The 23,828-nt window shown below is 48.3% G+C and overlaps 10 protein-coding genes across 10 annotated transcripts; 7 read left to right on the top strand and 3 right to left on the bottom strand.

The window, feature by feature from the left end:
• Window positions 1–3,571: 3,571 nt before the first annotated feature.
• DEU56DRAFT_801624 (Aspartate/glutamate/uridylate kinase) lies at window positions 3,572–5,528 on the top strand. The gene is made up of 7 exons (XM_041353161.1): window positions 3,572–3,688; window positions 3,751–3,938; window positions 3,986–4,096; window positions 4,146–4,241; window positions 4,295–4,469; window positions 4,522–5,326; window positions 5,378–5,528. The coding sequence occupies exons 1-7, from the start codon at window positions 3,637–3,639 to the stop codon at window positions 5,454–5,456; spliced, it is 1,506 nt and encodes a 501-aa protein (XP_041209028.1). The 5' UTR covers window positions 3,572–3,636; the 3' UTR covers window positions 5,457–5,528.
• A 13-nt stretch (window positions 5,529–5,541) lies between these two features.
• On the top strand, window positions 5,542–7,163 carry DEU56DRAFT_333661 (phosphoribosyltransferase-like protein). The gene is made up of 7 exons (XM_041345718.1): window positions 5,542–5,660; window positions 5,713–5,752; window positions 5,815–6,279; window positions 6,331–6,446; window positions 6,500–6,613; window positions 6,665–6,723; window positions 6,770–7,163. Exons 1-7 carry the CDS (start codon window positions 5,627–5,629, stop codon window positions 6,938–6,940), a joined length of 999 nt encoding a protein of 332 aa, XP_041209027.1. The 5' UTR covers window positions 5,542–5,626; the 3' UTR covers window positions 6,941–7,163.
• On the top strand, window positions 7,164–8,126 carry DEU56DRAFT_333670 (uncharacterized protein). Its single transcript, XM_041345719.1, has 4 exons — window positions 7,164–7,664; window positions 7,715–7,781; window positions 7,832–7,982; window positions 8,030–8,126. The coding sequence occupies exons 1-4, from the start codon at window positions 7,387–7,389 to the stop codon at window positions 8,074–8,076; spliced, it is 543 nt and encodes a 180-aa protein (XP_041209026.1). The 5' UTR covers window positions 7,164–7,386; the 3' UTR covers window positions 8,077–8,126.
• On the bottom strand, window positions 7,933–9,275 carry DEU56DRAFT_333771 (Per1-like protein). Its single transcript, XM_041345720.1, has 2 exons — window positions 8,780–9,275; window positions 7,933–8,723 (listed from the first exon to the last, which is right to left on the bottom strand). The coding sequence occupies exons 1-2, from the start codon at window positions 9,237–9,239 to the stop codon at window positions 8,176–8,178; spliced, it is 1,008 nt and encodes a 335-aa protein (XP_041209025.1). The 5' UTR covers window positions 9,240–9,275; the 3' UTR covers window positions 7,933–8,175.
• Window positions 9,276–9,316: 41 nt separating this feature from the next.
• On the top strand, window positions 9,317–11,528 carry DEU56DRAFT_944730 (uncharacterized protein; the record flags this gene model as incomplete). Its single annotated transcript, XM_041358989.1, has 5 exons — window positions 9,317–9,703; window positions 9,755–9,817; window positions 9,872–10,032; window positions 10,084–10,344; window positions 10,397–11,528. Exons 1-5 carry the CDS (start codon window positions 9,605–9,607, stop codon window positions 11,526–11,528), a joined length of 1,716 nt encoding a protein of 571 aa, XP_041209024.1. The 5' UTR covers window positions 9,317–9,604.
• A 1,809-nt stretch (window positions 11,529–13,337) lies between these two features.
• On the top strand, window positions 13,338–15,426 carry DEU56DRAFT_944702 (uncharacterized protein; the record flags this gene model as incomplete). Its single annotated transcript, XM_041358988.1, has 13 exons — window positions 13,338–13,419; window positions 13,475–13,507; window positions 13,560–13,594; window positions 13,644–13,682; window positions 13,740–13,782; window positions 13,840–13,881; window positions 13,923–14,006; window positions 14,061–14,087; window positions 14,137–14,175; window positions 14,228–14,320; window positions 14,373–14,436; window positions 14,492–14,638; window positions 14,694–15,426. The coding sequence occupies 13 exons, from the start codon at window positions 13,338–13,340 to the stop codon at window positions 14,947–14,949; spliced, it is 984 nt and encodes a 327-aa protein (XP_041209023.1). The 3' UTR covers window positions 14,950–15,426.
• On the bottom strand, window positions 15,093–17,343 carry DEU56DRAFT_801561 (Phosphomethylpyrimidine kinase-domain-containing protein). The gene is made up of 9 exons (XM_041353160.1): window positions 17,171–17,343; window positions 16,993–17,118; window positions 16,299–16,938; window positions 16,122–16,245; window positions 15,926–16,069; window positions 15,834–15,875; window positions 15,588–15,784; window positions 15,352–15,537; window positions 15,093–15,299 (listed from the first exon to the last, which is right to left on the bottom strand). Exons 1-9 carry the CDS (start codon window positions 17,237–17,239, stop codon window positions 15,172–15,174), a joined length of 1,656 nt encoding a protein of 551 aa, XP_041209022.1. The 5' UTR covers window positions 17,240–17,343; the 3' UTR covers window positions 15,093–15,171.
• On the top strand, window positions 17,321–18,466 carry DEU56DRAFT_801560 (uncharacterized protein). The gene is made up of 3 exons (XM_041353159.1): window positions 17,321–17,720; window positions 17,774–17,978; window positions 18,031–18,466. The coding sequence occupies exons 1-3, from the start codon at window positions 17,460–17,462 to the stop codon at window positions 18,360–18,362; spliced, it is 798 nt and encodes a 265-aa protein (XP_041209021.1). The 5' UTR covers window positions 17,321–17,459; the 3' UTR covers window positions 18,363–18,466.
• DEU56DRAFT_801557 (histone acetyltransferases subunit 3-domain-containing protein) lies at window positions 18,467–20,940 on the bottom strand. The gene is made up of 6 exons (XM_041353158.1): window positions 20,512–20,940; window positions 20,136–20,268; window positions 20,009–20,076; window positions 19,863–19,957; window positions 19,178–19,813; window positions 18,467–19,123 (listed from the first exon to the last, which is right to left on the bottom strand). The coding sequence occupies exons 1-6, from the start codon at window positions 20,768–20,770 to the stop codon at window positions 18,530–18,532; spliced, it is 1,785 nt and encodes a 594-aa protein (XP_041209020.1). The 5' UTR covers window positions 20,771–20,940; the 3' UTR covers window positions 18,467–18,529.
• A 101-nt stretch (window positions 20,941–21,041) lies between these two features.
• DEU56DRAFT_333152 (solute carrier family 41 member 1) lies at window positions 21,042–23,041 on the top strand. The gene is made up of 7 exons (XM_041345717.1): window positions 21,042–21,412; window positions 21,463–21,531; window positions 21,589–21,950; window positions 21,999–22,111; window positions 22,167–22,475; window positions 22,526–22,761; window positions 22,812–23,041. The coding sequence occupies exons 1-7, from the start codon at window positions 21,131–21,133 to the stop codon at window positions 22,980–22,982; spliced, it is 1,542 nt and encodes a 513-aa protein (XP_041209019.1). The 5' UTR covers window positions 21,042–21,130; the 3' UTR covers window positions 22,983–23,041.
• The last annotated feature ends 787 nt before the right edge of the window (window positions 23,042–23,828 follow it).

The raw sequence follows: 23,828 nt of genomic DNA, 5'->3' as shown, positions 1-23,828 counted from the left end.
GGGTTCATACCCCTGCCGAGATCTTTTCGACCATTGCCTATAAGGAGGAAGTAAAAGAGCGGGTTCAAGACGCCATTAAGTCCGGCGAGCTCGTTACTAAACAGGAAAAATTGACAGCTATTCGAAAACTTACACGCGAAGCATATGAAGCCGCACCGCCAGAAGTCCAAGCTTTGTGTGAGGAGAAGGTCCGAGAAGAGCACGAAGCGAAAGTCACACTTATTGAAAAATCCGCACCTACCAATAAACAGTATGCAACGTAAGTTTCGGCTTTTGCCCGTACACCAATTTCCCATTGCTTATACATTATTACCAGCGCTCTCCAGGAGTGTACTGCTCCCATTGCGCAGTTCTTGCAAGTCATCAAGGACATGACAGGGTGGGAATGGACTGTTATTGGTGCTGGGCCTGACCCTCATCTTGGTGGCAAACTAAATGCGATGAGGTGCGTCTCATATTCGCTCATTCATTTTCAGAATGCTCAAGACTTCTTAGTTACCATACAGGAGTGAATGGAGATGGACACAATTGGAGGCAAGCCACCCCAAAATTCATTGAGAAGCATCTCAATCCATACTTGGAATTTGTTGGAACACTGTTTCGTGAGTAACATTTCCGTTTGATGGTCGGTCACACATACTCATTGGATTCAATAGCCGAGCATGTCAGAAAGTCTCGTGCCATGGACGTCGTCGCCCCACTCACAAACAGTCTATCACCCACAACTTCACTTGCAAACGGTCTACCACCCGCGATTTCATCTCCCTCAGGTGAAGGATCTGGGTCACTGGAGGGTGCGTCATCGACCGTGACTCCAGCATCACATGGAACTGCCCTGCATGCCCCCCTCACACTCTCGGACACCCTGCGAGGTGTCGACTCGTCTCAGATGCAGACACTCTCGGACACCCTGCGAGGTGTCAATTCGTCTCAGATGCAGACACTCTCGGACACCCTGCGAGGTGTCGACTCGTCTCAGATGCAGGGACCTCTGCCTTTCAGCAACCCCCTTGGCCTTACCTTTGATAACGAAATGTCCACCAACTTTGGCACTGACACCTCCATGTCCCTCAATCCATATGACGCCAGCTTCGCCAGCACATCATCATCTAACTACAATTTCGCTTTACCTGCCTGCTCCTTGTCATCCAGCGAAAATACACCGGCATCCACTATGGGAGACACAAGCGCCGGCCTTACCTTTGACAATCAAATACCCGCTGGCTTTACCACCGACGCCATGTCTTTTGATCCCTATGGCACCAGTGTACCCAGCACCCCGGCATCCAACTTCGATTTCATTTTACCTGCCCACTCCTTATCATCCGGTGCAACCACCCCAGCGTCCACTATGGGAGACTCATTGCCAGATCTTACCTTATCATCCAGTCCAATGCCATCATCTAGTCCAATGCCGGAAACTCCCATTACCTCATGGAGGAAACAGATGTACAGTACATCCACGTCTGCCCTCATGACACCCCCTCGCCTTCGCTTCCGCAGTACATCCGCTATTGCCACCCCATTACCGTCTTTTGCCCCCTTCCCGGTATCAACGGAAAAGTATAACTTCAGTTCCTCTACACACCCGCCTGATCCTCCAGTGGTTACAGCTGCTGGAACAGCTCAGGTTTTGGCGCCACCGGTAGTATCCTCTGCTAGTGGTTCCAGCTGTGCCAGGGACTTGGATTCTGCTCTTACACCCTCCACTGTTGAGGTTGCCCAGGTTTCAGAACAGCTGGCGCTCCTCCCTTCTGATGTCGGTAGTGCATCGGGCTCCGCTGTGCAAGCCGATGACGTAGTTGTTCCTGCTGTTAGGAAGACAAAGCGCGTGCGCCAGCAGACGACACGTTTGGCACAGGCTGATAGCATAGGTGGCCATTCTCAAAAGAGGTTTGTGATTTTGAGTGTTTATTATTTGCAAGCGCGAACACTAACTCAATTCTAGGAGGAGAAAGGCTATGTGATACTACCTACATTTTGTGTTCCGTCGATGTTTACGTGTCTTGTGTTGTTGACATATTGAGAATATGAGCATATTTCTTGTTGAGACTTCGCGTTTTGTGAGATGAAAGGCAGATTTTCAAGGCAGACAAGACATAAGCGTGAAATTTTGCATGATCAGGCACAAGAGCAACCAGTCTTATTAATATTTTCAAGGCAGACAGGACATAGCGTGAATATTTACATATCTAGGCACGAGAGGAGCAGCCAGTCTTAATACTCAGGCAATACCGATACCTAGAAATGAATTAAAATTCCGCTGATGCGCAGAGATCGATGAGGGCTAGGCCATCAAAGGTACGGCAAATGTAAAATCTCGATTTCCTGCCAATTCGGGGTGCGGGGAACCAGGGGATATAAGGCGTGTCCCGCTGAGGGTGTACAAGAAGGGGGATGGGCTAAATCAGGCTAAGAACTGCCAAATCGGGGTGCGGGGAACCAGGGGATATAAGGCGTGTCCCGCCGAGGGTATACAAGAAGGGAGATGGGCTAAATTAGGCTAAGAGCTGCACAAAGTGGGTACCCGAATTGAGAAATGGTGTGGCGGATCATCTCTGGCAGCATTATGCATGGTGGGAATCTATTATGCATAACGGCTCACCCATCTAGAACTACAGACAACCATGCATAACCATGCAGTTTCTTACCACACATGGTTATGCATAATTTGGACAGTATAGCCTGACAAATCCGTCAGGCTCTTCTGCAGAATTCAAGACGTACTGGGACTGCTTGAGTGCCGAACAGATATCGGTATGTTTTCAAAAACATTACTGACTTGACGCTAACAAATACTGTCAGAAATATAGTGCAGAGTGCGCACAATTGGTGAGTACTAGATTATCTTACACTCTATATGCTAACTCGCTCCTCTGGTAGATTGCAGATGGGATGTGGACGCATTGCAATGCTACGAACATCGCGAAGTTGTCGGGTGGGTGTGTCTACTAGCTGGTGTAGTAGGAGTGCAGCCAGGTAGCAGGAGGGGAAGCGTGTTTCTTTCGGATCCGTATCGCATTGTTTTCGCATGTACCTGCTCTCGTCGAAATGCATAGTTTTCAGTATATCTGGTCAGCAAGAGGAGAATGATTAGTTCATCTACTGAAATCTAGGTACAGCAAAGTAGCGCGAACTCAGATCATCCTAGTAGATTAAGGTAGTAAAAAAATGTACTGTGTGTCTCATTTGGCTACCAACAACTATGGAAATCTAGCAACGCCTTTTCAGTACACCTCGGTTGATTCCAGTAGGTCCGATTCTCACTGGGCATAAGTAACCAGGCCACCCTTGAACACTGACACTCACTTCTCGAAACGCACGGATGGCCTCGCAGACATTTGCAAAGTCGTGGCTGATGAGTGAGTTACTCTCAGCTATATCTTTGTCTATCCTTAATCTGCCCATATAGTACATGGTGCACCGGTGAGGTGCCGGCCAGGGAGCGGTCCAAGTGCCATTCTGTAGTAAATAGCCGTGAGCAGCGCTCCAAGCGGCGAACAGTGATTGGTGTGTTTGAGGTGCAGTAGTGATAGAATTTTGCAAAGGATAATGATTATCAAATCGAGTCAGCGTAGCACTGCCACATTTTTTGGGCCTCCTACCCGCGGAGTGACTACCCTCGACCTTTCCACAATGTCACGCCCAGCAAAACGCGGACCTCCTAGCACGATCGTTATTAAGCTTGGCGAGTATTAGCAGTATCCTCACCCCACATCCCGCAGATGTGTGATCTGTAAATCCCAATAGGAACATCCTCCATCGTCCATGAAGAAACGCATCAGCCCCTCCTATCCATACTTTCTGCGGTTGTCGAGACCGTCGTAAATCTGCGCAGCCATGGACACAAAGTGGTGCTTGTCAGTTCTGGGGCTATTGGAGTTGGGTTGAGGACAATGGATATCCCACAGAGACCAAAAAGTCTGTCTAAGAAGCAGGTGTGTCTTCCTTCGCATCTTTTGAGATTAGGACTGATTAACGGAAGGCTTTGGCAGCGATAGGACAAGGACGTCTCATTGCGCTATGGGATAACCTCTTCGGGCAGTTTGATCAGCGAACCGCTCAGGTTCTGTTGACGAGAGGAGACATATCTGATGTTAGATGCTTTCTACAGATACCCTGTTCACGCGCTTAACATATCCCAGCGCACACGATATTTGAATGCTGTCAATACACTAAACGAACTCTTGTCGATGGGCGTGGTACCCATCGTGAACGAAAACGACACCATATCTGTCAGCGTACGTATTACAGTTGTGATGAGTAGCAACGCGGGTGGGCTAACTGGTCGCAGGAAATTAAATTTGGCGACAATGACACGCTATCGGCCATTACGAGTTCTATGATTCATGCCGATTACCTTTTCCTCCTTACAGACGTCGATGGTCTGTACACGTCCAACCCACGAAAAGATCCCTCTGCAAAAAAGCTTGATGTGGTCATCTCTGTTGCTGCCATCCGAGCACAAGGTGCGGAACCAGAGATACAGTGATGATTTGGTCACCTAACTCCATGCTCCAGTCAGCACATCGACTCTAGGATCCAGCCTTGGAACCGGTGGAATGGAAACAAAACTAATCGCAGCTGAAATCGCAACTGGCGCTGGCGTAACGACTGTTATCGCATCCAGCAAACAGCCCTCAGCGATCGTCGATATCATCGACTATTATACAGCACTGAGAAGCACGTCAGTACCCACTTCAGGTGCCGCTAGCCCCATCACTCCGCAAAAGCTCAATCAGGTCGACTTGGATGAAGTCGCTGCATCCCTCAGTTGGCCGAGGCCCCCACATACTGTCTTCAAGCCTGCTTTGATTCCCATGCGGGACCTGAAGGCATGGACGAGTCATACACTTTATCCAGCAGGTAGCGTGATTATTGACTCTGGGGCGCATGCCGTATTGTCTCGTCGAGAATCTGGTGGCCGCCTGCTGCCAGCTGGGGTGCTCGGAGTTCGAGGCTCATTTGCCTCTGGCCAAGCAGTCCGCATACTAGTCCAACGCCGTGCTGAAGGAGTTCCAGTTGAGGCTAAGGAAGTTGCGCAAATGCCATATTCCAACGTAGCTGCAACGACGCCATGTACACCGATCCTAGAACCTGGGGCGTCGGTGACAGCCTCAGTTATATCACTTGTTCCACTCTCGCGTTCTGGATCGTCCTCATCTTTGGCAGATGATATGACATCTGATTCTCAGACGATTACGGATGATGAGATCCCTTTGATCGAGAAGATGGACGAATGCGAAGTCTGGAATTGTGTAGAAGTAGGACGGGGCTTAGCGAACTACAATTCTGCACAGATATCCCGAGTGAGGGGCCTAAACAGGTGGGTTCTTTGTTTCTGGTTTCCGATATGTTTTCATCAGGCTGTCTTCAGTTCCCGGATAGTTCAGCTCATCGGTTATGCAGACACAGAATATGTTGTAGAAAATATCACGATCAGAGTGTCTGCTTGATGTGGCAGTGTAGATGTAGATTATTTGTGCTGCACAAACAAGATGATTTAATCGATGAATTTTTTTGGCGAGCAAAGCTATTGTGCCAGTCACCCAATTGCAACAGTCACCCTTTTTCTTCTTCATTCATCCTGTTCTATGTTATAAAACCATCCAGCAATTTCTAAATTATGTATCACGGAAATTCTATCAGACTTCTTGCGGGTATGTCCATTTAGCACCAGTGCTTTCCTTCCGCTGATTGGAGGCTCTCCAGGCAATAGTCACCCAGAGCTCGCCCATGCCGTGGCCGAGCGGTGAGCTGCCGCTTTACATGATGCAGCAAAACAGCCCACGGACTAGTGATTCACTCACATAGGCTCGGAGTGCCCCTTACGCCATGCATGCCCAAAAAATTCTCCAACGGCGAGATCAACGTCAAGATCTCCGAATCCGTCCGCGAGGAGGACGTGTTCATCATCCAGTCGGGGTGTAGCGATGTGAACGACAACCTGATGGAACTCCTGATCCTCATATCCGCATGCAAAACCGCTTCCGCCCGCCGCATCACGGCTGTCATCCCGTGTTTCCCGTATGCCCGCATGGACAAAAAGGACGAGTCTAGAGCACCGATAACAGCAAAACTAGTGGCGAATATGCTTGTAAGCGCGGGATGCGATCACGTTATCACCATGGATCTGCACGCCAGTCAAATACAAGGATTTTTCGACATCCCAGTAGACAATCTTTTCTCAGAGCCGTTGATGGTTTCATACATCAAGAGACACATCGACGGGTGGCAAAATGGCATTGTTGTCAGTCCGGATGCTGGTGGAGCAAAGCGGTGCGTATTTGTTTGAGTCTGACGTCGGCTCCACTGCTCAGCTCCGGATAGGGTCACAGCAATGGCAGACAAACTTGGCGTCGAATTCGCCCTTATACACCGGAAACGTGATGGGAAGTCTCAGAATGCTCCAGAACGCATGGAGCTTCTGGTAGGAGACGTTAGAGATAAGGAATCAACTGCTTCTTATAGTCCGCCCGGAACTTTATTGACCGTTTACCCCAGGTGGCTATTCTGGTGGATGACATGATAGATACTGGCCACACGCTCACGCTTGCTGCTCGAACGCTGCATGAGAAAGGCGCAAAAACAATTTACGTTCTCATTTCGCACGGTGCGTGTCATTATAGAAGAATAATTGCCGATCGCCTGACGATCCCCGAAGGACTCTTCGCAGAAGCCCACATGGCTTCTTTGAACAACCTCCCTATAGAGCAGCTTGTTGTAAGTCGTTTTTCGTTTTTCGTTGGGCTGCTAATGTGCCTCTCAGGTCACGAATACCGTTCCGCAAAACGAGCACAAGGAACAATTTACGAAGCTAATAGCCCTGGATATTAGTTCTACTATCGCTGAAAGCATACGTCGTACGCACAACGGTGAAAGTATCAGCCTCTTATTTGGTGAATGGGCCGAGGGCAGGGGTCTTGACATGATCATTTAGTTTGTTTCCTCGCTCCGGATCCTCTCGTGTCGGTACATACTTGTATCCTAGAAACGACGCAGTACATTACCAGTTCCTGGCAGCTGGCTCCTTCCGTGTGCGACCGCTCCTTGCAGCTCCGATCATTGGAAGGTTTGTTCTGGCAGAAGCTCCGCGGCCTAACCCACGATCTAACATCTTCTAACGCTGGTCAAGCGGAGTGGGGGACTGCGCAACAAGCATTGCCGCTCGCCTTTTTTCTCATTCTCATCATTCTGATATAATCGAATGCTTGGTGTTCACATGGCTATTTGTGATCCGAGTGTAAACCGGAACAAATTGTGTGAAGACGGGGGGCATCGAGTGTGAAAAATCTGTGTGGCAAAGGTCGTTCGACTACTCATGTATTTAACCAGGGGATGCAATGATGCAGTGCATTCATCCCGTCTCAATCCAACGTCTCTCTCATGTCCACGATGACCCAAAAGCTCACGTTTACCACTGCTAGCGTGCAGAATCTTGTCATTTCCAACCCAACTGACGCACTCTACTATGAGGTGTTAACCCCTGAGTGGGACTCGCATCAGACGACAGTCCGTCGACTCGACACTCACGCAGACCGCTATGACACTGTCGGCAACATCCGAAACCAATCAGGCAAACCCGTCGCAGTCAGCATGTACAGCGGAGGATTCATAAACCAGGATTTGTGGTTGCGGAAGATCGAGGGAGAAAACCGAAAGAGGTATACTCATCTTCGTGGGTGCTGAACGCTTGCCTTACCATAATGTGCAGTCGATGGGAATTTGATGACGGCGAGGGAAACTATTTCTCCTGGGCTGTAGCAGGTTCCAATTTGGAGGTTTGGAAATGACACAGCAAGATGTATAGGGTGTAGCTGATGATCGACAGCTTCGCAGCATTGACGAGCGTGGGGTGCAGAGTCCGAAACCAATAGCAACATACTACCCGCACAAGCGCTACGTCATGGTGGGGATGATATCGCAGCAAGCATTTTTGGAGATCGAGCCATCTGTGGTGGATTCCCTGGATACAGTACTAGGTGCCGTATGTTGAAGCAAGGAAGTGAAGACGCTGACGATATCACAGTTTCTCTGCTCGTGCTTGCACGGAAACGAAGAAAGCACAGTCTTTGAACAGGGCATATGAAGAGCTTATAGACACTTGGACATTATCAACTAGAATCCACACGTTTAGTGCACTTTATGGGGCAGTTAATAAAGGCAAAGGTGTCTTCACCTCTTCGATTCCCTCCATCCATCATCCAACGAGTCTTGAATGAGGAAGTCGTACCAGAACTTTGCGATAGGGGCAGTACTGAGGTGCCACAAGGCGTGGGCATCGATGATGCGACCCCACGGAGGGAAGTCGAAGAGCTCGAGAGCAGTTGCAGCCGTTGTAAGCGCGACAAATACGGCTGCCTTATATGCGTATGGTGGTCTGTACGTCTTTGGTTTGTAAGGAAAGCGCCGAATGAGGGGTAACGATGCAGGAAGGGAATATAGCAGCCATAGCAAATTATGCGTGATACCAACAGTGAGGTTGAATGCCATATTGTATGAGTAGTCAAACCGTGGTAGAATGCTGAGATAGGTGACATGGGTGACATAGGTTACAGCGCAGATGGATGACCATAGGAGGAACACGGGGGTGCGCTGAATACGGCCATCCTCACTACTCCGAATGGGGTATTGATTGAGAAACCGTAGAACCGCGTAATACAACGCATACAAGATGACTAGAGCAGCGGAGAAGTAATCCAGCTTTTCCGTCAGAGGCAAATCTTCAAGGCGTCTATAAGTAGGAGAGAACGTGGTCATGCATAATTTAAGGGCAGACCTCTTGTGTGAAACACTGCCGACCAGAGCCAGGTGTTAATGCTCACTATGGCCCATGTTAAATAGTAAGATCGCAGGGGGTGGTCTTTTGGCACTCTGCTGCGAATCTGGCGCCATCCTTGGATGTGATAGTACATATTCCACAATGAGAACGCGACAGAGGCAGGTTCTTGCATTCCGAAGAGCCGCCAAAAAGGCCACTTTCCATAATATTGATGTATCGTCGATCTTCCGTGGATTGCAATATCCGTGAGCATGTGCATGCACTGGTACTTGCAGTCATCTGTACACGTCCAACGCGTTAGTCTGAGGGCAAGTGAAAGTGTCGTCTGATGCTGGCACTGGTTCCCATAACATGCAGAGATGCAATTTTGAAAATTTGATGATCTGTCACCGGAGGAAGCAACCACGAGAACGAGAAATGGCAGGATTGCTAACACCCGGCGATACACGCCCAGCATGATGATGACTAGCAAGCGCTAAGCGAGAGAGCTGTTAGTGAACACGGTCCTAGCATTACATAAGCAAACATGGATCTCCTTCAAGAAGTTCCATCTTAACTTGGACTACAACTTCAAGAACCCGTCGGTCTCTATCAACGACCTTTATACGCGGCAGCGCACAGTTGAATCGCACGAGGAGCCACAGGACCAAAACAGCCCCCCATAGTATTTCAAGATACCGTTGGCTATCTTGCAAGGTCTCGTTTAAACTGTAAGTTTCATATCTTATCCTTGAATTACACCTCTCCACGTACTTGCCAGAATATCGCAGACACAGTTTCTAACACAAATCTACGCAGTACAGCCAGATCACCACATACATCATGGTTCGTGCTTCACAGGCGACTACCTTCTCATCTTCTGCCTACTTCGACGATCGGGGGCCGCACGGTACTGCTCAGCCGATAACTGAGCATGTCAATGTAAGCTACTTCCTTTATCATTGAGCTATTTTCCCTAGAGGTCAATAAAAGCCGCATTCTCGTCCAATAGTTTCTTATTTTTTCCCAAAAGGCGTCGGCGAACATCATTATGGGGTATGTGTCATATTATTAATCTTGCTAGACTTGGCTCTCACCAAACACTGTCAGGAACGCCATCCGATGAAACCACATAGACTGACCTTGACCAACGCCCTGGTCATGGGCTATGGTCTTGACAAGCAAATACATCACATATATAATCCCCGTCCAGCTACTCAAGCCGAGTTAGAGATGTACCACGACCACGACTACGTTGACTTTCTTTCACGGTGCGGAATTTACACTACCTCGTTGATAGCCCACCTTATGGCAGTATACAGCGTGACGCCAAATAACCAGAACGAAATGCGGCATCTTATCGACACGTTCAACTGTGTTGAAGACTGCCCAATATTTTCTGAAATGTATGATTTTTGTCGTATGTATGCTGGTGCTTCCCTTGCAGGCGCAAGGAAGCTTACGGCGGGTGCTTGCGATACTGCAATTAATTGGTCGGGCGGGCTTCATCATGCCAAGCGTGGAGAAGCAAGTGGTTTCTGTTACGTCAACGATATTGTTCTGGCAATTCTTGAACTTCTGAGGTGAGCGGTCGTTTCACCAGGTGATACCTAAAACTGACTTCGAGTTCTACAGATATCATCCCAGAGTCCTCTACATAGATATCGACATCCATCACGGGGACGGCGTTGAGCTCGCGTTTTATCATTCGAATCGTGTTATGACGGTATCCTTCCACAAATACACCGGCGATTTCTTCCCTGGGACGGGTAAGCTCGACGATAACGGTGCAAGCTTGGGCAAGCACTTTTGCCTGAATGTGCCTTTACAAGATGGGATCGATGATGATATGTACTTGACAATATTCAAAACTGTCATTGAAGACACTGTCACGGCTTTCCGCCCGACATCTATCGTCTTGCAGTGCGGAGCAGACTCGTTAGGATGTGACCGACTTGGGGCATTTAATCTATCCATTGCAGCTCATGGCGAATGTGTGAACTTTGTTAGGAAGTTCAATGTACCGCTGCTCGTATTAGGAGGAGGAGGCTACACTATCAAAAATGTCAGCCGCTGTTGGACATATGAAACTGCCGTTCTCGTCGGGGCGACAATACCCGACGAGCTTCCAGCCACAGTTTATGACCCATTCTTCCGCGACTCGCAGTGGAAGCTTCATCCTCCCCTCACAGGACGCGTCGAGAACCAAAACTCCCCTGTATCATTGCAACGAATCACCATTAGCATTCGGAACAAGCTTCGGTATTTGCAGGGTGCACCAAGTGTCGCCATGCAGGAAATACCGCCTGACCTAGAAGGTTGGCTTGCCGATGAAGAAAGGAAACAGGATGAGATTGATGAGGAGAGGGGGACCGCGCTCGCTGGAGAGCGAAGAATTGACCGGTCGATGGCACGCAATGAGTTCTTTGAGGGGGATAACGATGTGGATCAGGACGAGGGCCCTGTATCTGCTGGTGTGAAGAGGACCGTCAGCGCGAGAAAGCCTCGTGCGTCAGGAAAGCGGGGAAGGGGAAAGGCAAGAGCGAGGCCGAGTGCCAGTGCGAAAGAGGACGGGGAGGAGACAGAAGAAACACCAGTCGCGGCGGCCCCTCGCTCCACGAAGCCAAGGAGAACGGCCAAACCCCGAGCCCGAGCCCGCGCAAAACCTGCAGAGAAGGATAAAGACCTTCCGGATGCAGATTTCGAAGCTGCTGCTGATGCAGAGACTGACGCACCGACTCCAGTGGATTTGGAGATTGACATATAGTGAAGCTGCGACGCTCGTCATTCTGTTCATGCTTTTGTGAAAAGGTATACGGATGATTCCTGCTTCTCTTGATGTATATTTCTGACTTCAGAGCCTCTCAATCATAGGGATGGTGGGATAGTCTCGTCTTCTCAGTGGCGTTGTTTATAGCAAAGCTGTACATTTAGCCGCAGGGGTCGGATGCTTCGGCTCTTATCTCGCGCGCCCGTCAGTGCCTCGCGGCCCATGGCTCCGTATGTGGAATTGATCATCATCTTGATTCTGCCCTGGCTGCGTGATCGAGGGACACAGGTTTCATCAATAGCCCTTATGCATCCAGTGTACTTTAAGTATTACTTCTCTAACTTTTGATAGCCTGTGTAGGCTTTCTCATCACATACTTTAATAGACTCGCGCCCAATGTTATTGCTCTTTTGGATCAACCGGTGCAGACCTGGTGACTTTCGACTCAGTGATTTGGTGAAGTTAGGCTAATACCTGCTCTGTTTCAAGGTAGTGCAACAAATACTGGTTTTTATCTCAACAACGAAGCAAGATATCGACAAACTGTAAGAGACAAAAAATAATCAGGCGAAGATGGCTGGCCTGTACATTTAGAAAGAGCGGCCTGATTTGTATTTTGATTGATCCGCTTGAGGCGCCACGCTGCAGCTGGGCGTTGAGCGCTCTTAGTAAGCGAACTTGAAGCCAGTGCATGCATTAACATTTGTTTATTTCGAAAGCCTCTGCCAAACAGTCCAAAATTTTGAAAGAAAAGGCTTCTCGGTCACCCACGACTTGTTCCTCGGCATGGGGAAGACGCATGCGTTTTTCTATCGACATGGACTTGTAGCTGGTTTTTTCTTGATGTCTGGTTAGCGCATCTCCGATATCATCCGTCCTTGTATCTCTGACAACGTAGGCCCACTACATCTTATGCCCTCCATCAGAGAACGCCACCAGTGAGCAATCCTGTGCTCTCCGAGATGTATTCTTTTCGTCAGTTTGGACGTCCATAGTATAATGTTACTATATTGTGGGCTTCCAGACTGACCAAAAATATCCTTCCGATTCTGGAGTCGGATTGTGTTGCATTAAATCCTCGCCAGGTCAATGGCAGTCACTTTCGTAACAAAGTGCTCATATCTCAGTCTCGAGGCGAATGCTCATCCGCTTCTCGTGCAGAAACTTGCCTCGCTCGAACTCGGACATTGCGAGCCTATTCATATGCAATCATTCTCCAGGTTCCGAAGCGAAGCGAAGTCAGTATCTGCTGGCGTGAAGAGGCCTCAGGCTGTGTGCCAGGCAAGGTCGGGGCGAAGGAGGCCGAGCACTGGCAGTGCCACATTTTCAGTTGTGGGGATTAGAAGGATCTAGATATTCCAATGCTAGTGGATCTGTGGGAACAAAAAACATGTGATGCTGTTCACCTGAGAGCCTGTTTATCACAGCTGATAGATTTCCAGCTGAAAGACGTATAATCATGTCCATTCTCAACAATCTTCGCAAGAGCTGTGTCGGACCGTGGCAAGTCCACCACTGCCACGCCCCACCTGATCATTGAAGATACTGATCATCTTAATTCTGTACTGCCACCATGTTTCTGAATCATGGGCGTCCTCAGGCATGTGTCAGTATTTGAATTAATTTCTTCAATCAAGATACTAATCAGGCTGAACTCCTGGCTTTATTCTCATGCGAGTCACACAGCATAGCTGATCACATCTATTTGTCAACTGTTGGCCCTGCATCCTGGTAAAGAATCACCAGACATAAAGCTCGAGGGTGGTGTGATCAGCTTTTGTACAAACACCACTCAAAACACTCATCATGAATGCTTCGAGTATTGCTGCAGAGCTCCAGCAGCTTGAACAATATGAGTTTTATGATACTATTGTTCGTCAACTTGGAGGTGAGATTTGTCAGCGGTTCATTGATACTCGGATGGTTTACTTCTATTTGTTCAGTCTCCGCTGTCGTGCTCTATACATGGGACTTTGGTACGCAGCGACTTGATAATTAATATCTCAACAAATTTACAATTTTATCCAGTTCTGACATTCCAAGACGAGGTCAATATTCTATGGGTAGGTTGTGCATTCTGTCCAAGTCCGATTCAGATCATAACACAGCCAGGGAACGAGGTGGACAACATCTAGGATCTTATTCTTCATTGTACGTGTTTAAATGTGAGTTATAATCTGACATATATCTGACATTTGTTTTTTTCAGAATAGATATTTTGGGCTCGCTACAATCATTGCCTCTACCTTCTGTCAGTTCTCGAATCTGTGTCTTCATTGGTAGCACTTATTGACTTGCTTCTCTGCAGTTGATGTCCAAACAAATCCAGATGTTACCATGTATGTCCCTCGTATTATTGCATTAGCCATCAATCTTATTAATGACCACCAGGTGTAGATATCTTCCTGCCAGCATATCTGTTCACCAATAACCCTTATTTCTTAGGTCATGCATTCACAAACTTCGATATCATTGGTGAGTAAGATCCTTAGTTACTACTAGGCTGCATACTCAAGTGCTAAAATATAGGCTGTCTCCTTGTTGCGAACATCGAAAGTGGGTAGTCACACATTTCAAATTCCAAAACTCACCCTTTTCTCAATAGTCATTCTTCTTCGACGGTTGTTTGCTCTCTATGACTACAGTACGTTCTCACGTGCAAAGAGCTGCTCCATTTATCTGATCTGATGACACAGAAAGAGTGATCGTGATCCCCATGGTGGCATTATTTATCATATACATATGCAGCATGATGGGAATAGCTATTGCAATGAGCATATATGCTCAAGGTAAGAATGGGCTGTCTGGATGCACTTCGCTTGAACTGACACCTTCGTCTAGAAAATGAGTATGTGCTCATGGGTGTATGCGAAGAAGCAATTCCGAGCTGGTTCATTCCGTTCTGGTGAGGGTTAACACACAACCTTTTCATCGTTGAAATCACTCACTTGACATGATAGGACTCCAATCATGGCCTTCGACTTCGTGATCATGGCACTTGCTGGCTTCAAATCTGTGCAGCACTACCGCCGTGTCCCCAACAAAAATTGGTCTGGCGCTCGGTTCATGAAGACTTTGGCGCGAGACTCTTTCATTTACTTTGCATGGTGAGTTCCGCGAATATTCATTTATACATACCGAAGATAATAATCACGCACCTAGCAATTTCTTCAACTACTTGGCCATCACTTTTGTATTCCATCTTGCACCACCTGAGTTCCTCCAACTAGGAGCGAGCTGGACAATCGTGATACCTCCGATAACCGCTAACCACCTCCTCATAAATATGGAACAATCTCGTTTCAGAACCAACGACACTACTACGCAATCAAACACCAGCGTGGAATCCGAGTCTTCGGAGGAAATTGAGTTGGCACATCGTCGTGTTCCGAGTACTCCATTGATCGCTATCGCATAAAAAGTGACATACGGTTCTGCATAGTATGCAGGGTTTCGGGTTACCCTACGAAGATGTTTCGATTGTACATCAAGGTCTTCCGTTATGGCCTAAGTTATTCTCATGTATTACCGGTTGAATAAACTCAGAATGGTTCGAAGGAACATGGATGAGACATCTTTGCAGCAGTACCATTATGGTCAGACTGGCGACATCACTTGGGAAGACATTCAACAAGTGTGGTTACTCAAGACTCATCCCCATATCCCAGAAACCCTTCTCCAGTCGCGTACACCTTTCCCAAACATCTTGCCAATCTTTGAACCTGATAAGCGAAGGCGCATCCGCCGCTGCGCGGCTTTCGAGCGTCTCTATAAAGTTACATGAAGTCATGTGCAGCAAGAACTTTCGTTGCATCCTCACCTAGTCCAGCTTTCACTGCCTTTTGATACACGTCGCCTGAATAATCCTCCATCCACTTAAGGTATGGATTCCCCTCCCATTGGACCCATGAGTCGGGTGCTTGGGCCTCTTCCTTGAGCCACAGGCCAACTTCTCCGTAACCAAGCAGGCAGGCGGCAAGGGCGACGCTTATCTTCATAAAATCACCTAACAGCCAGATCTCGACAAGTCAATATCAACAAGATAGGCCATCGTACCCTGCAGTCCGGTGTCAATGAGGAAAGCCCCATAAGCCGTCAGGGCGGGAGACTCGGGGGTGTTGATCAGTTCGTCTTCTGTGATACCCCACTCGGCACAATAACCCATATGCATCGAGCTTTCTTGAACTATGCTAAAAACCACATCGATAGCTGCCGATATGGGTGCATAGGCATGCGACTTGGCTGCAAGGAGTCTAGAAGAGAGACATTAGGTACAGAAGCGGGGATGATCTGACTACTTACGCGTACGCCCGAGCATAATATTTGAGATAAAGATAATCTTGTCTTTGGGGGCAATCAGATCGTTCTCTCATGTTTGTCAATAAAGTCCTTACTTGATAAAGTGAAGGAAGTTTTCCTTAGGAAGGGTACCCTTGCCCAGTAGTACTACGAACTCGTGTTGAACATACTCTTTCCAAATTACCTTTGAACTCCGTATAAGAGAACTTGTGAGTGGGTATGGGTTCGTCTTGGTTCGCCTACATTCGGAGCAGTCAATTCGTCGTAGTGTGTTCTATGACAGTCACGTACGGAGAGACGAGGCGTGGAGTGATTGAATGGATATGGTTCAGAGGGCCAAAGCCACTCCCGATCGGAATAGCGGTATCAATTCCAACATGAGTATAAGCAGCCGCAAGCCTTACGGCTTCAGTCACTGTGTGAATTATCAGGATAGGTGGTAAAAATAGTCAAAGAAGGGTGACAAACGCGGTGTACCCCTCGCAAGCTGACATGCCAACGCAGCACTCAGCGTACAGCCAGTGCCATGGGTACTTGTTGATTCTAGTTTAGTCCTAGCAAATATGGTGATGCGGTTATCGGATGTGCAAAGCACATCTACTACGAGTGAGTCTACGTGTCTTTCAGTCCTTCCATGAACCCGGAGGATATTCGTGTTCTCGTCCAGAAGATCGTCTCGAATCACCTGTGTGTCGTCAGAGGAAACATTTGCAAGATCTTTTAGAGAAACGACGCAATGACCGCCTTTCACGAGCACAGCTTGTGAGCCAAATGTCCTCAGCCGTCGAGCAGCGCTGATCATGTCTTGTAAATTTGCAATGTGAGAAGGAAAATCGCGTTGTTTGAGGAGGAGTTCCGCTTCTGCTTTATTGGGGGTTATGAGGTCCGAAAGAGGGAAGAGTTCGTCTATAAGGGTATCCACGGCATCTGGGTGCAAGAGAGCATGACCGGAGGTAGAGACACAAACAGGATCACAGACTAAAGGGATGGGCCCCTTGGCATCAAAGTAGCCCTTGAGCATCTGTGCGACTGCCTTTGTGTTCTCGGTATCAAAAAGCATACCAGTCTTGATTGCCTTGACGTCAATATCGTCCAGGACAGAGCTTATCTACGGGAAAGGCTCAAGCCGAATCGGGGACGGCACACGTAATTAGTTACACACCTGCTGTTGTACGAAGTCAGGAGGTACTCCATGCACCGCTTGCACACCAGTGGTGTTCTGAGCAGTCAGAGCAGTAGTTACGCTTGCACCGTAGCATCCGTGAACAGTGAATGTTTTCAGGTCTGCCTTCAGTCAAACAGTCTTGGATTCCCCTAGAGTAGAGAGCGCAAATGCGCACTTGTATGCCTGCCCCCCCGCTGGAGTCGCTTCCCGCGATTGTAAGGACTGGCGGGCTTTCCAGCGTCATGATCCTCCTGGTGTGTAGTAGAACTTCTGCGGCTTTCCGCTATCGGATTGTTTGTTTCTAAAGCCTTTGCCAAACAATCCAAAAGAGGCTATCACCTCATCGACACGGACTCACGGTACGGTAGTCCACATAACAGACATAAACTCAGGAACGAGTTTCTTCCTTCTATTTGGTCTGCTTACAGGAGACTAACCGCAGTCCGTCACTGTTCTCAAAAAATATGTCATCTCCAGAACCAGCGCAATCAGCACCTAAACCCTCGAAAATCAAAATCAAAGAGAAATCAAAGAAAAAGTCAAAAACGCAGCCAGTCACTGTCACCGACCATGGCAAGAATGAAGGAGTGAACCCGAATTGGGCCTACAAACCTCCGCCCGGTTCCAAAGTATTTGACCATTCATTCGAAGCCGATACTTTCGACTGGGACTCCGTTCGGGACGATAATGATATTGAAATATGGCTAATACGGGCCCCAGACTCGGTAGGTATCCGTTAAAATGCATGGTTGTTGGCTTAGAGATATGCTTGTTATAGGTCAATGCCAAACATTTTGAAGGACTGGCAATCGATGCGCCCTCGTCCTCACGGAGCGGTCAGGTCGGTAGCTTGACGCGGAAGGGCACCGTCTATGATATATGGTCGATGTGTGACGACGACACGAATATAGGTGGAGCAGAGGAACTGAGAGGATTGTCATGTTTGCTTCCTAGAAAGAAAAAAATGGGCAAGTTGTACATGGGTAAGTTATTCCTTCCGCGAAACTATACGAATGGATTTTGAGCGTCCCATAGCACCCAAAGAGATTGCACGCCATCTCGTTATTTCAGCCCAGCCACCAAGAGCAAGTACTCCGGAGCACCCATCCATTCTGCACCAAAATCCTCCTCGTCTTTCACATCCAAAAGAATTACTCAAGCATCACTTCGTGCCATATGGAGCCAAGCTTACAATAAACGACGATCATGCGAATATGGATGCTGACTGCCAAGTGGAGGACGGTGATGCTGGTTCTGGGATTGGAGGATCACCCCGCAAGGCAAAGGAGTCGAAGAGTAGGAAACGTAAAGTTGAGGGAGAGACACTTCGTAAGAAAACGGTTAAGAAACCTAAAATAGCGAAGTAGGGGATGAATACTGAGGTTGTGATCACATCTTAGGTGTAATGCTTCTGCATAGTACAGGAGTAATTAAACGCGCATGTAATGTGGAAAGGCAGTGTACAAGAAACAGTGTAATCCACGGGAGAAAATAAGATAGATTACGGTAGGGCAAAGCTCTACTGTCTCCTATGTCATCCAACATCCATCTCATCTCCATTCCCTTGGTTAGTCCGTTGACCTGATGCACTACTATTTGGATGTAACGACCGAGCCAGATCGTGGCGGATAGCGTCCTCAAGCCCTTCATATATGCTTCGTCGCGGAAGGTCCCATATTCGACCAGGGCACTCCCTCTCTTTCTCGTCAAAAACGCCCCCAACGCTTGTCACCCACTGCCGCCGGGTCTCCACGAGTTGCTGCAAGTGATCTGGCACCACAAGATGAAGATCATCATCCGGTCCAAGTCCAAGTGCTGCAGGTGAGGGTTTAGGCGCGCTGGTAACAGAAGTGTTCCCGTTTATGCTCCCGTTAGCCTCCGATAGTTTCTTTTTCTTTTTATTCAGCTTCGGTTCGTCCTTCTTCTGGACTTTCGAGTAGGCGCTCGTTATGCTTTTATCAAGGGCGGAACGGAGGTCCAGATATTCCTGATAACCAAGCCGATCACGAGCAATAGCAGCAAGACGTTCTTTCCTGGCCTTGTTCATGGCTACCACGGTCCGTAATTGCCGTTGAGCATGCCTGAGGGCTGTCGCAATTGGGTCGTCGACTTTTGTCGAATAATCGGGCTACGGCAGGACTATGAGTGAAACACCGATAATAAAACCAGTCAGCGTACTCACCGGCTCATGAAGTAAGCCATGAAACCGCATCGTGTCTTGAACCCTCTCCTCCAAATCAACCACATTAACTTTCTCCCGCTTCGCAGCCGCAGCACCAGTTCCGCCCGGTCTACCCTCCATAGCATCCTCGGCAGCCTTGACACCCTTCCACACTGTCGAATCTGGCATTGGTAAAAGGGCACTCATCAATCGCTCTGTCAATGGCCCATGACTGCGCTCCTCCGTCAACAGATCCGCCTCCATGAGAGTCGATGGGTCCCATTTTGGTGCTGACGTCGAGCTCTCACCCAATCGACCAGACGAAAACCCAGGCAATGGTCCACCATACATGGCCATATCGGCATCCTCCCATACTTCCGAGTAATGCCTGCCCAGTTTCGGTACCACATAAGGCTCAACTTCATCCGCAGTAAACTCAAGAAAACCAATGTCCTCCTCTTTAATCCCTCGTATCCAAGGCTCGATGCTCGTGTAGAAGGTATTGACGAGAGTTTGCGCTGGCGGTTTGAGCTTACTAAAATCTTCGGTTACATCTGTTGCATTGCTGGGACCGGGAACGGGCGGAGGGGGTATCGGAGGACGGGTGGGTAGTAGTGGTGTGGAGGGTGGAAGTGTGAAGTCGGGTGCGAATGAAGACTAGGACACCAATGAAGCGATGGAATGCAAGAGAATGCAGATCAAGTACCTTGACGTGATTTGCCACAAACCCCAGTGATTTCGACGTCTTGAGGGGTACACTGAGAGAAGGACCTGGCAAGGTTTTCACAGCGCGGCCGGAATCTGTACGAAGAATCTGAATCACAGTCTCTGTGGATGGTCTCTGTAGATTACCCTGCTCAAGGTCACTATCTTCATCTCGTTTACGTTTCTTCTTTTTTTTCTTGATGTCATCCGGTATTCTAACAGGATGGTCGGAAATGATGAGACAATACATTCGGAGCTTTGTCTTTGGACTTACGATCTTCGAGGGTCCAGTGATGCTCTGGAAGAGGGCGCGAAGGAAGAAACCGGTATCGATGGTGCTCGACGCTTTCCAGAGCCGTTGATAGAGGGAGAAAGATCGCGTTCGTCCGCATCCAAGGCTGGGGTGACTATGACAACATCATTGAGGCAAGAATATGCCAGATTGGGAGGATGTTTGTCGAGTAATACCATGAGTATGAGATCCGTCAGAACGAACGGGATACCGCGAAAGTTTGTCGTCCGGTGCATGTACAGATTTTTTAGATTTTTCAACCGTCGATTGAGTCGTAGTGAAAAAGTGTGGACCCGGGAAGAGAGATATGATTCATGAGCCAGAATTCAAGTTAAGACGGATAAAGAGAGAAACATACAAGGGCGTTCACGCTTCACCTTCTCTACCGCCTTTGCCTTTCCTTTCTCTCTCTCCTTCATTCGCCTCATAGATTCCTCGATAGTCTTCAAGTCTTCTCCGGCCCTCTTGGCCCGTTCCATTGACTTCTGCCGAAGAAATCTAAGCTCTGTCTGCAACGTTTCAAGTTCATCTGTCGGGGGGACAGTGTCCGAAGGATTCTTAAAGAGGGGAGACCGCGTCGGAGGTGGTAAAGGATACTGAAGCAGTTTGGACGACATAGCAGCGCTTCCGACGAGTTCGGTGGCTACTAGGCACGTCAGGATTTGGCAGCCAAAACCACAGGACAAAGCCAGTGACCGGTTACTGCAGTCTTGCGCGTAACCGATGCAGAGCAGAAGATACTCTGTATGCCAGATTAGTGACGAGCAAGCAGGTGAGAACCAGACCTTGCTAAGGTTTAAACGCTGACACCTTCAATACCAAGCGTTTTGTCGTTGTTTACGTAATATCTTTTCCCACATGATCCACAAATCCGTCACTTTCAGCAAACCCTAAAGTTAGCTTCCACAGTTGCTGACCGTACAAACTGGTTTTCTTTTCTTTTCTTTTGAGGTTGCACGGGAATTGCTGGAGAAACAATGCAAGAGCCCCCCAGAAATGAAATAGAGTCACCTCTGCAACACGTCGACGACAAGGACGACGACGACATCGAGTTAGACACCTTACAGGACATTCTAGTCACGCCCCGGGCAAGCTATAGGACGGCCGAATATGACTCGCAGGACTTTGACGACGATATAGAGTACAGAAGCGATGGCAGCGCCGCTCTACTGGGCTCAGGTGGAAGAACTAGGGGAAACGAACGGATACCTTCCGGCGGAGGAAGGGTCTGGCCACAAGTTGGCAGCATTGTTGCAGAAGTACGTGGATAAAACTTGCAGAGCAGAAATGCCTCTGACTGCTTAAAAAGTGTGCACCCACGCTTCTTATGACTACCATAAGCCTCCTATTTACCGGGGAACTCCTTGACCGTGTGTCAGTAAGTACCGTTGTGACGTCCGAGGTCTCGATTTGATGCGTGTATTCTTGCTTATAGCGTTGGCGGGCAATGCGCACCATTGACGAGCTTATAATGATCGTTCCTGTTGTCTTAAATCTCAAAGGCAACTTAGAAATGAATCTCTCTGCCAGAATGGGAACTGCGGCTAATATGGGCGAACTAGACGACAGGAACGCACAACTCAAAATCGTGGGTGGTAATTTGGCACTTTTACAAGTGCAAGCGACTGTCGTCGCATTTGTGGCAGCTTGTGTCGCAATGCTTCTTGGTCTTTTCGTCCCAGAGCTCTCTTCGGGTCCTGTAGACCCTTTTCCACAGAACAGCACTATATCGCTTACTGCTAGGGTACCCCGGCCGCCGCCGCCTCTGGGTGGGAAACCGAAGTCGGGTTTAATCGAGTATGTGTGGTTTTCATATCTAGCGCGTGGTAGTTAATTTCACGACAGATTCACCATGGTGGCCTCTTCAGCTATGATGTCAGCGTGTCTGTCTAGCATTACCCTCGGTTCCTTCATGTGTTTTCTTGTCATCATCTGTCGACGGTATGGACGCGACCCAGGCAAGTGATGCTGGTCTTCTATTCAAACATTACGCTAAAACATATACACTTCCAGATAATATTGCGCCCCCGATAGCATCGTGCCTTGGAGACTTGGTCACGCTCAGCCTCCTTGGCGCCATTTCCTCCATCCTCATTAATGTCGTCAATACTCCCATTCCTCTCATTTGTGTCGTGCTCACTATTCTCTCCGCCACGTCATGTGTGTTCCTGGTGAGGCGTAACAGCAGTGTCAAAGATCTGGTTTACCAGGGCTGGGTTCCGCTTTTTGGTGCAATGGTGATTTCTTGTGCTACTGGTATTGTACTTGATATGTTTGCTTCTCGTTATCAAGGGTTCCCTCTTCTTGCTATCGTCATCAGTGGTGAGTGGGTCGAATTTTACTATCTATATTGTTATAACACAGGAGAACAGGACTCCCTGGCAGCGTTGGGTCCATATTTGTCTCCCGACTGTCGACTGCTCTTCATGCAGCATCTGCGAACACATCCCTGCACAAAAGCGATCCTTCCCCGAAACTTGTCATGGTCACGTTAATTCTCATCACAATACCCATAGAGATTTTATTCCTTTGTACTCTACGCGCATTTGGGTGGCTAAAATTACCTATCATATTTGCCATATTATCTGTATTGTTCTTTTGTTGTGCAGTGAGTTTCATGTCCTCCTTATCCCGATGTTTACTGACGGTTCACGACAGGTCTTCACCTCATTAGTCGTAGCTCGGTTGTTGACTGGTTTCTTATGGTCCAGAGACCTTGACCCTGATACATATGCACTACCCATCCACTCTGCCCTGATGGATCTAGTGGGGCAACTACTCCTTGTATTGTGCTTCGAGATCGTCTCGCTTTTGGGCACAAGCTTGTAAATACTAAACAAAGCCCGACTAATATCAATGATTATCCAAACGATGACACCTCCCTCACCGGAAACCCTCCGCATTATGAACGCGGGCTCCATGACTTCGTGGTGTATTTCAAAAGCCACCAAATAGCATCTTCCGTGGATGCAGAATGAGCGCTTTCATGCGGTTGTCTGCAAGCCAAACACCTTCAACACGACATCAGCTCACAGGCCTTCAAGGCTCAGATGGCATTTGGTTCGTGGTACAAGACCTTGTTTTTGGATGAAAATCGCGACTCGACTTCCTAGTGAGAACATGAAACTTAGAGAGAAGAAGTGGAGGGTAAAGCTCATCAGGATGCTGAAAAGTCTGGCAGCGGCCATGGCGAAGTCGGCGTCATACAGCTCGATGCTCATGTTAAACTTAACTTATCCTAGCCAATTTCGTTGTTGCGACATGGTTGGGTTTGATTTTCCCTCAGTGACCCCAAAGCATCTTATTACTCTCGCTCTGTAAATCTATGAGCACGGCCTTTGTGCTACTTCAACGGCTGAAATGACGCAAAGGCCGTGCACAAGCGAGCGTGAAAGAGGCTCATATGTGCATGAAAGAGTGAAGATGACAGAGAGATAGAGGAGGATAGAAACATAGAATATTAACGGTGAGAGGGCAGGCTAGGCTTGACCATCGCGAATCGGTTAGGTCCTTGCGGAGTTCAAAACCCTGCCTAGCGGCTCGCACGGTCCGTCTCTTCTTTGGATCCGTGTGCATGTGAGTGAAGGTGAAGTGAGCCCTTTTTGCCTCTCGCCATTGTTTGTGACAAGCATCAGTTTCTCATGAGGTGAGTTTTTGATCGGACTCAAGTGTTGC

This window comes from Suillus clintonianus (assembly GCF_016758775.1).
Source record: "Suillus clintonianus strain FC179 chromosome Unknown DEU56scaffold_31, whole genome shotgun sequence".
NCBI lineage: Eukaryota > Fungi > Basidiomycota > Agaricomycetes > Boletales > Suillaceae > Suillus > Suillus clintonianus.
Note: the sequence above shows the minus strand (reverse complement) of the source record. Positions and strands in the feature narration are given on the sequence as shown.

Excerpts from the sequence above, each read along its gene's own strand:
- DEU56DRAFT_333771 (XM_041345720.1), bottom strand. The coding sequence starts at position 9,239 with ATGCTGGGCGTGTATCGCCGGGTGTTAGCAATCCTGCCATTTCTCGTT. Across the intron at positions 8,724-8,779 it reads GGCAGTGTTTCACACAAGAG|ATTTGCCTCTGACGGAAAAG; the intron begins GTCTGCCCTTAA and ends GACGCCTTGAAG.
- DEU56DRAFT_333670 (XM_041345719.1), top strand. The coding sequence starts at position 7,387 with ATGTCCACGATGACCCAAAAGCTCACGTTTACCACTGCTAGCGTGCAG. Across the intron at positions 7,782-7,831 it reads TAGCAGGTTCCAATTTGGAG|CTTCGCAGCATTGACGAGCG; the intron begins GTTTGGAAATGA and ends GATGATCGACAG. Across the intron at positions 7,983-8,029 it reads TTCCCTGGATACAGTACTAG|TTTCTCTGCTCGTGCTTGCA; the intron begins GTGCCGTATGTT and ends ACGATATCACAG.
- DEU56DRAFT_801557 (XM_041353158.1), bottom strand. The coding sequence starts at position 20,770 with ATGTCGTCCAAACTGCTTCAGTATCCTTTACCACCTCCGACGCGGTCT. Across the intron at positions 20,269-20,511 it reads GGTGAAGCGTGAACGCCCTT|TCACCCCAGCCTTGGATGCG; the intron begins GTATGTTTCTCT and ends ATGTTGTCATAG. Across the intron at positions 19,958-20,008 it reads AGATAGTGACCTTGAGCAGG|ATTCCGGCCGCGCTGTGAAA; the intron begins GTAATCTACAGA and ends TTCTTCGTACAG.
- DEU56DRAFT_801624 (XM_041353161.1), top strand. The coding sequence starts at position 3,637 with ATGTCACGCCCAGCAAAACGCGGACCTCCTAGCACGATCGTTATTAAG. Across the intron at positions 4,097-4,145 it reads CGAGAGGAGACATATCTGAT|CGCACACGATATTTGAATGC; the intron begins GTTAGATGCTTT and ends AACATATCCCAG. Across the intron at positions 5,327-5,377 it reads CGAGTGAGGGGCCTAAACAG|TTCCCGGATAGTTCAGCTCA; the intron begins GTGGGTTCTTTG and ends GGCTGTCTTCAG.
- DEU56DRAFT_801561 (XM_041353160.1), bottom strand. The coding sequence starts at position 17,239 with ATGACGCTGGAAAGCCCGCCAGTCCTTACAATCGCGGGAAGCGACTCC. Across the intron at positions 17,119-17,170 it reads GCGGGGGGGCAGGCATACAA|GCAGACCTGAAAACATTCAC; the intron begins GTGCGCATTTGC and ends GTTTGACTGAAG. Across the intron at positions 16,246-16,298 it reads GCTTGCGAGGGGTACACCGC|TGACTGAAGCCGTAAGGCTT; the intron begins GTTTGTCACCCT and ends TAATTCACACAG.
- DEU56DRAFT_333661 (XM_041345718.1), top strand. The coding sequence starts at position 5,627 with ATGTATCACGGAAATTCTATCAGACTTCTTGCGG. Across the intron at positions 6,280-6,330 it reads GATGCTGGTGGAGCAAAGCG|GGTCACAGCAATGGCAGACA; the intron begins GTGCGTATTTGT and ends AGCTCCGGATAG. Across the intron at positions 6,724-6,769 it reads TCCCTATAGAGCAGCTTGTT|GTCACGAATACCGTTCCGCA; the intron begins GTAAGTCGTTTT and ends TGTGCCTCTCAG.
- DEU56DRAFT_333152 (XM_041345717.1), top strand. The coding sequence starts at position 21,131 with ATGCAAGAGCCCCCCAGAAATGAAATAGAGTCACCTCTGCAACACGTC. Across the intron at positions 22,112-22,166 it reads ACGGTATGGACGCGACCCAG|ATAATATTGCGCCCCCGATA; the intron begins GCAAGTGATGCT and ends ATACACTTCCAG. Across the intron at positions 22,476-22,525 it reads TCTTGCTATCGTCATCAGTG|GACTCCCTGGCAGCGTTGGG; the intron begins GTGAGTGGGTCG and ends ACAGGAGAACAG.
- DEU56DRAFT_801560 (XM_041353159.1), top strand. The coding sequence starts at position 17,460 with ATGTCATCTCCAGAACCAGCGCAATCAGCACCTAAACCCTCGAAAATC. Across the intron at positions 17,721-17,773 it reads TAATACGGGCCCCAGACTCG|GTCAATGCCAAACATTTTGA; the intron begins GTAGGTATCCGT and ends TGCTTGTTATAG. Across the intron at positions 17,979-18,030 it reads AATGGGCAAGTTGTACATGG|CACCCAAAGAGATTGCACGC; the intron begins GTAAGTTATTCC and ends AGCGTCCCATAG.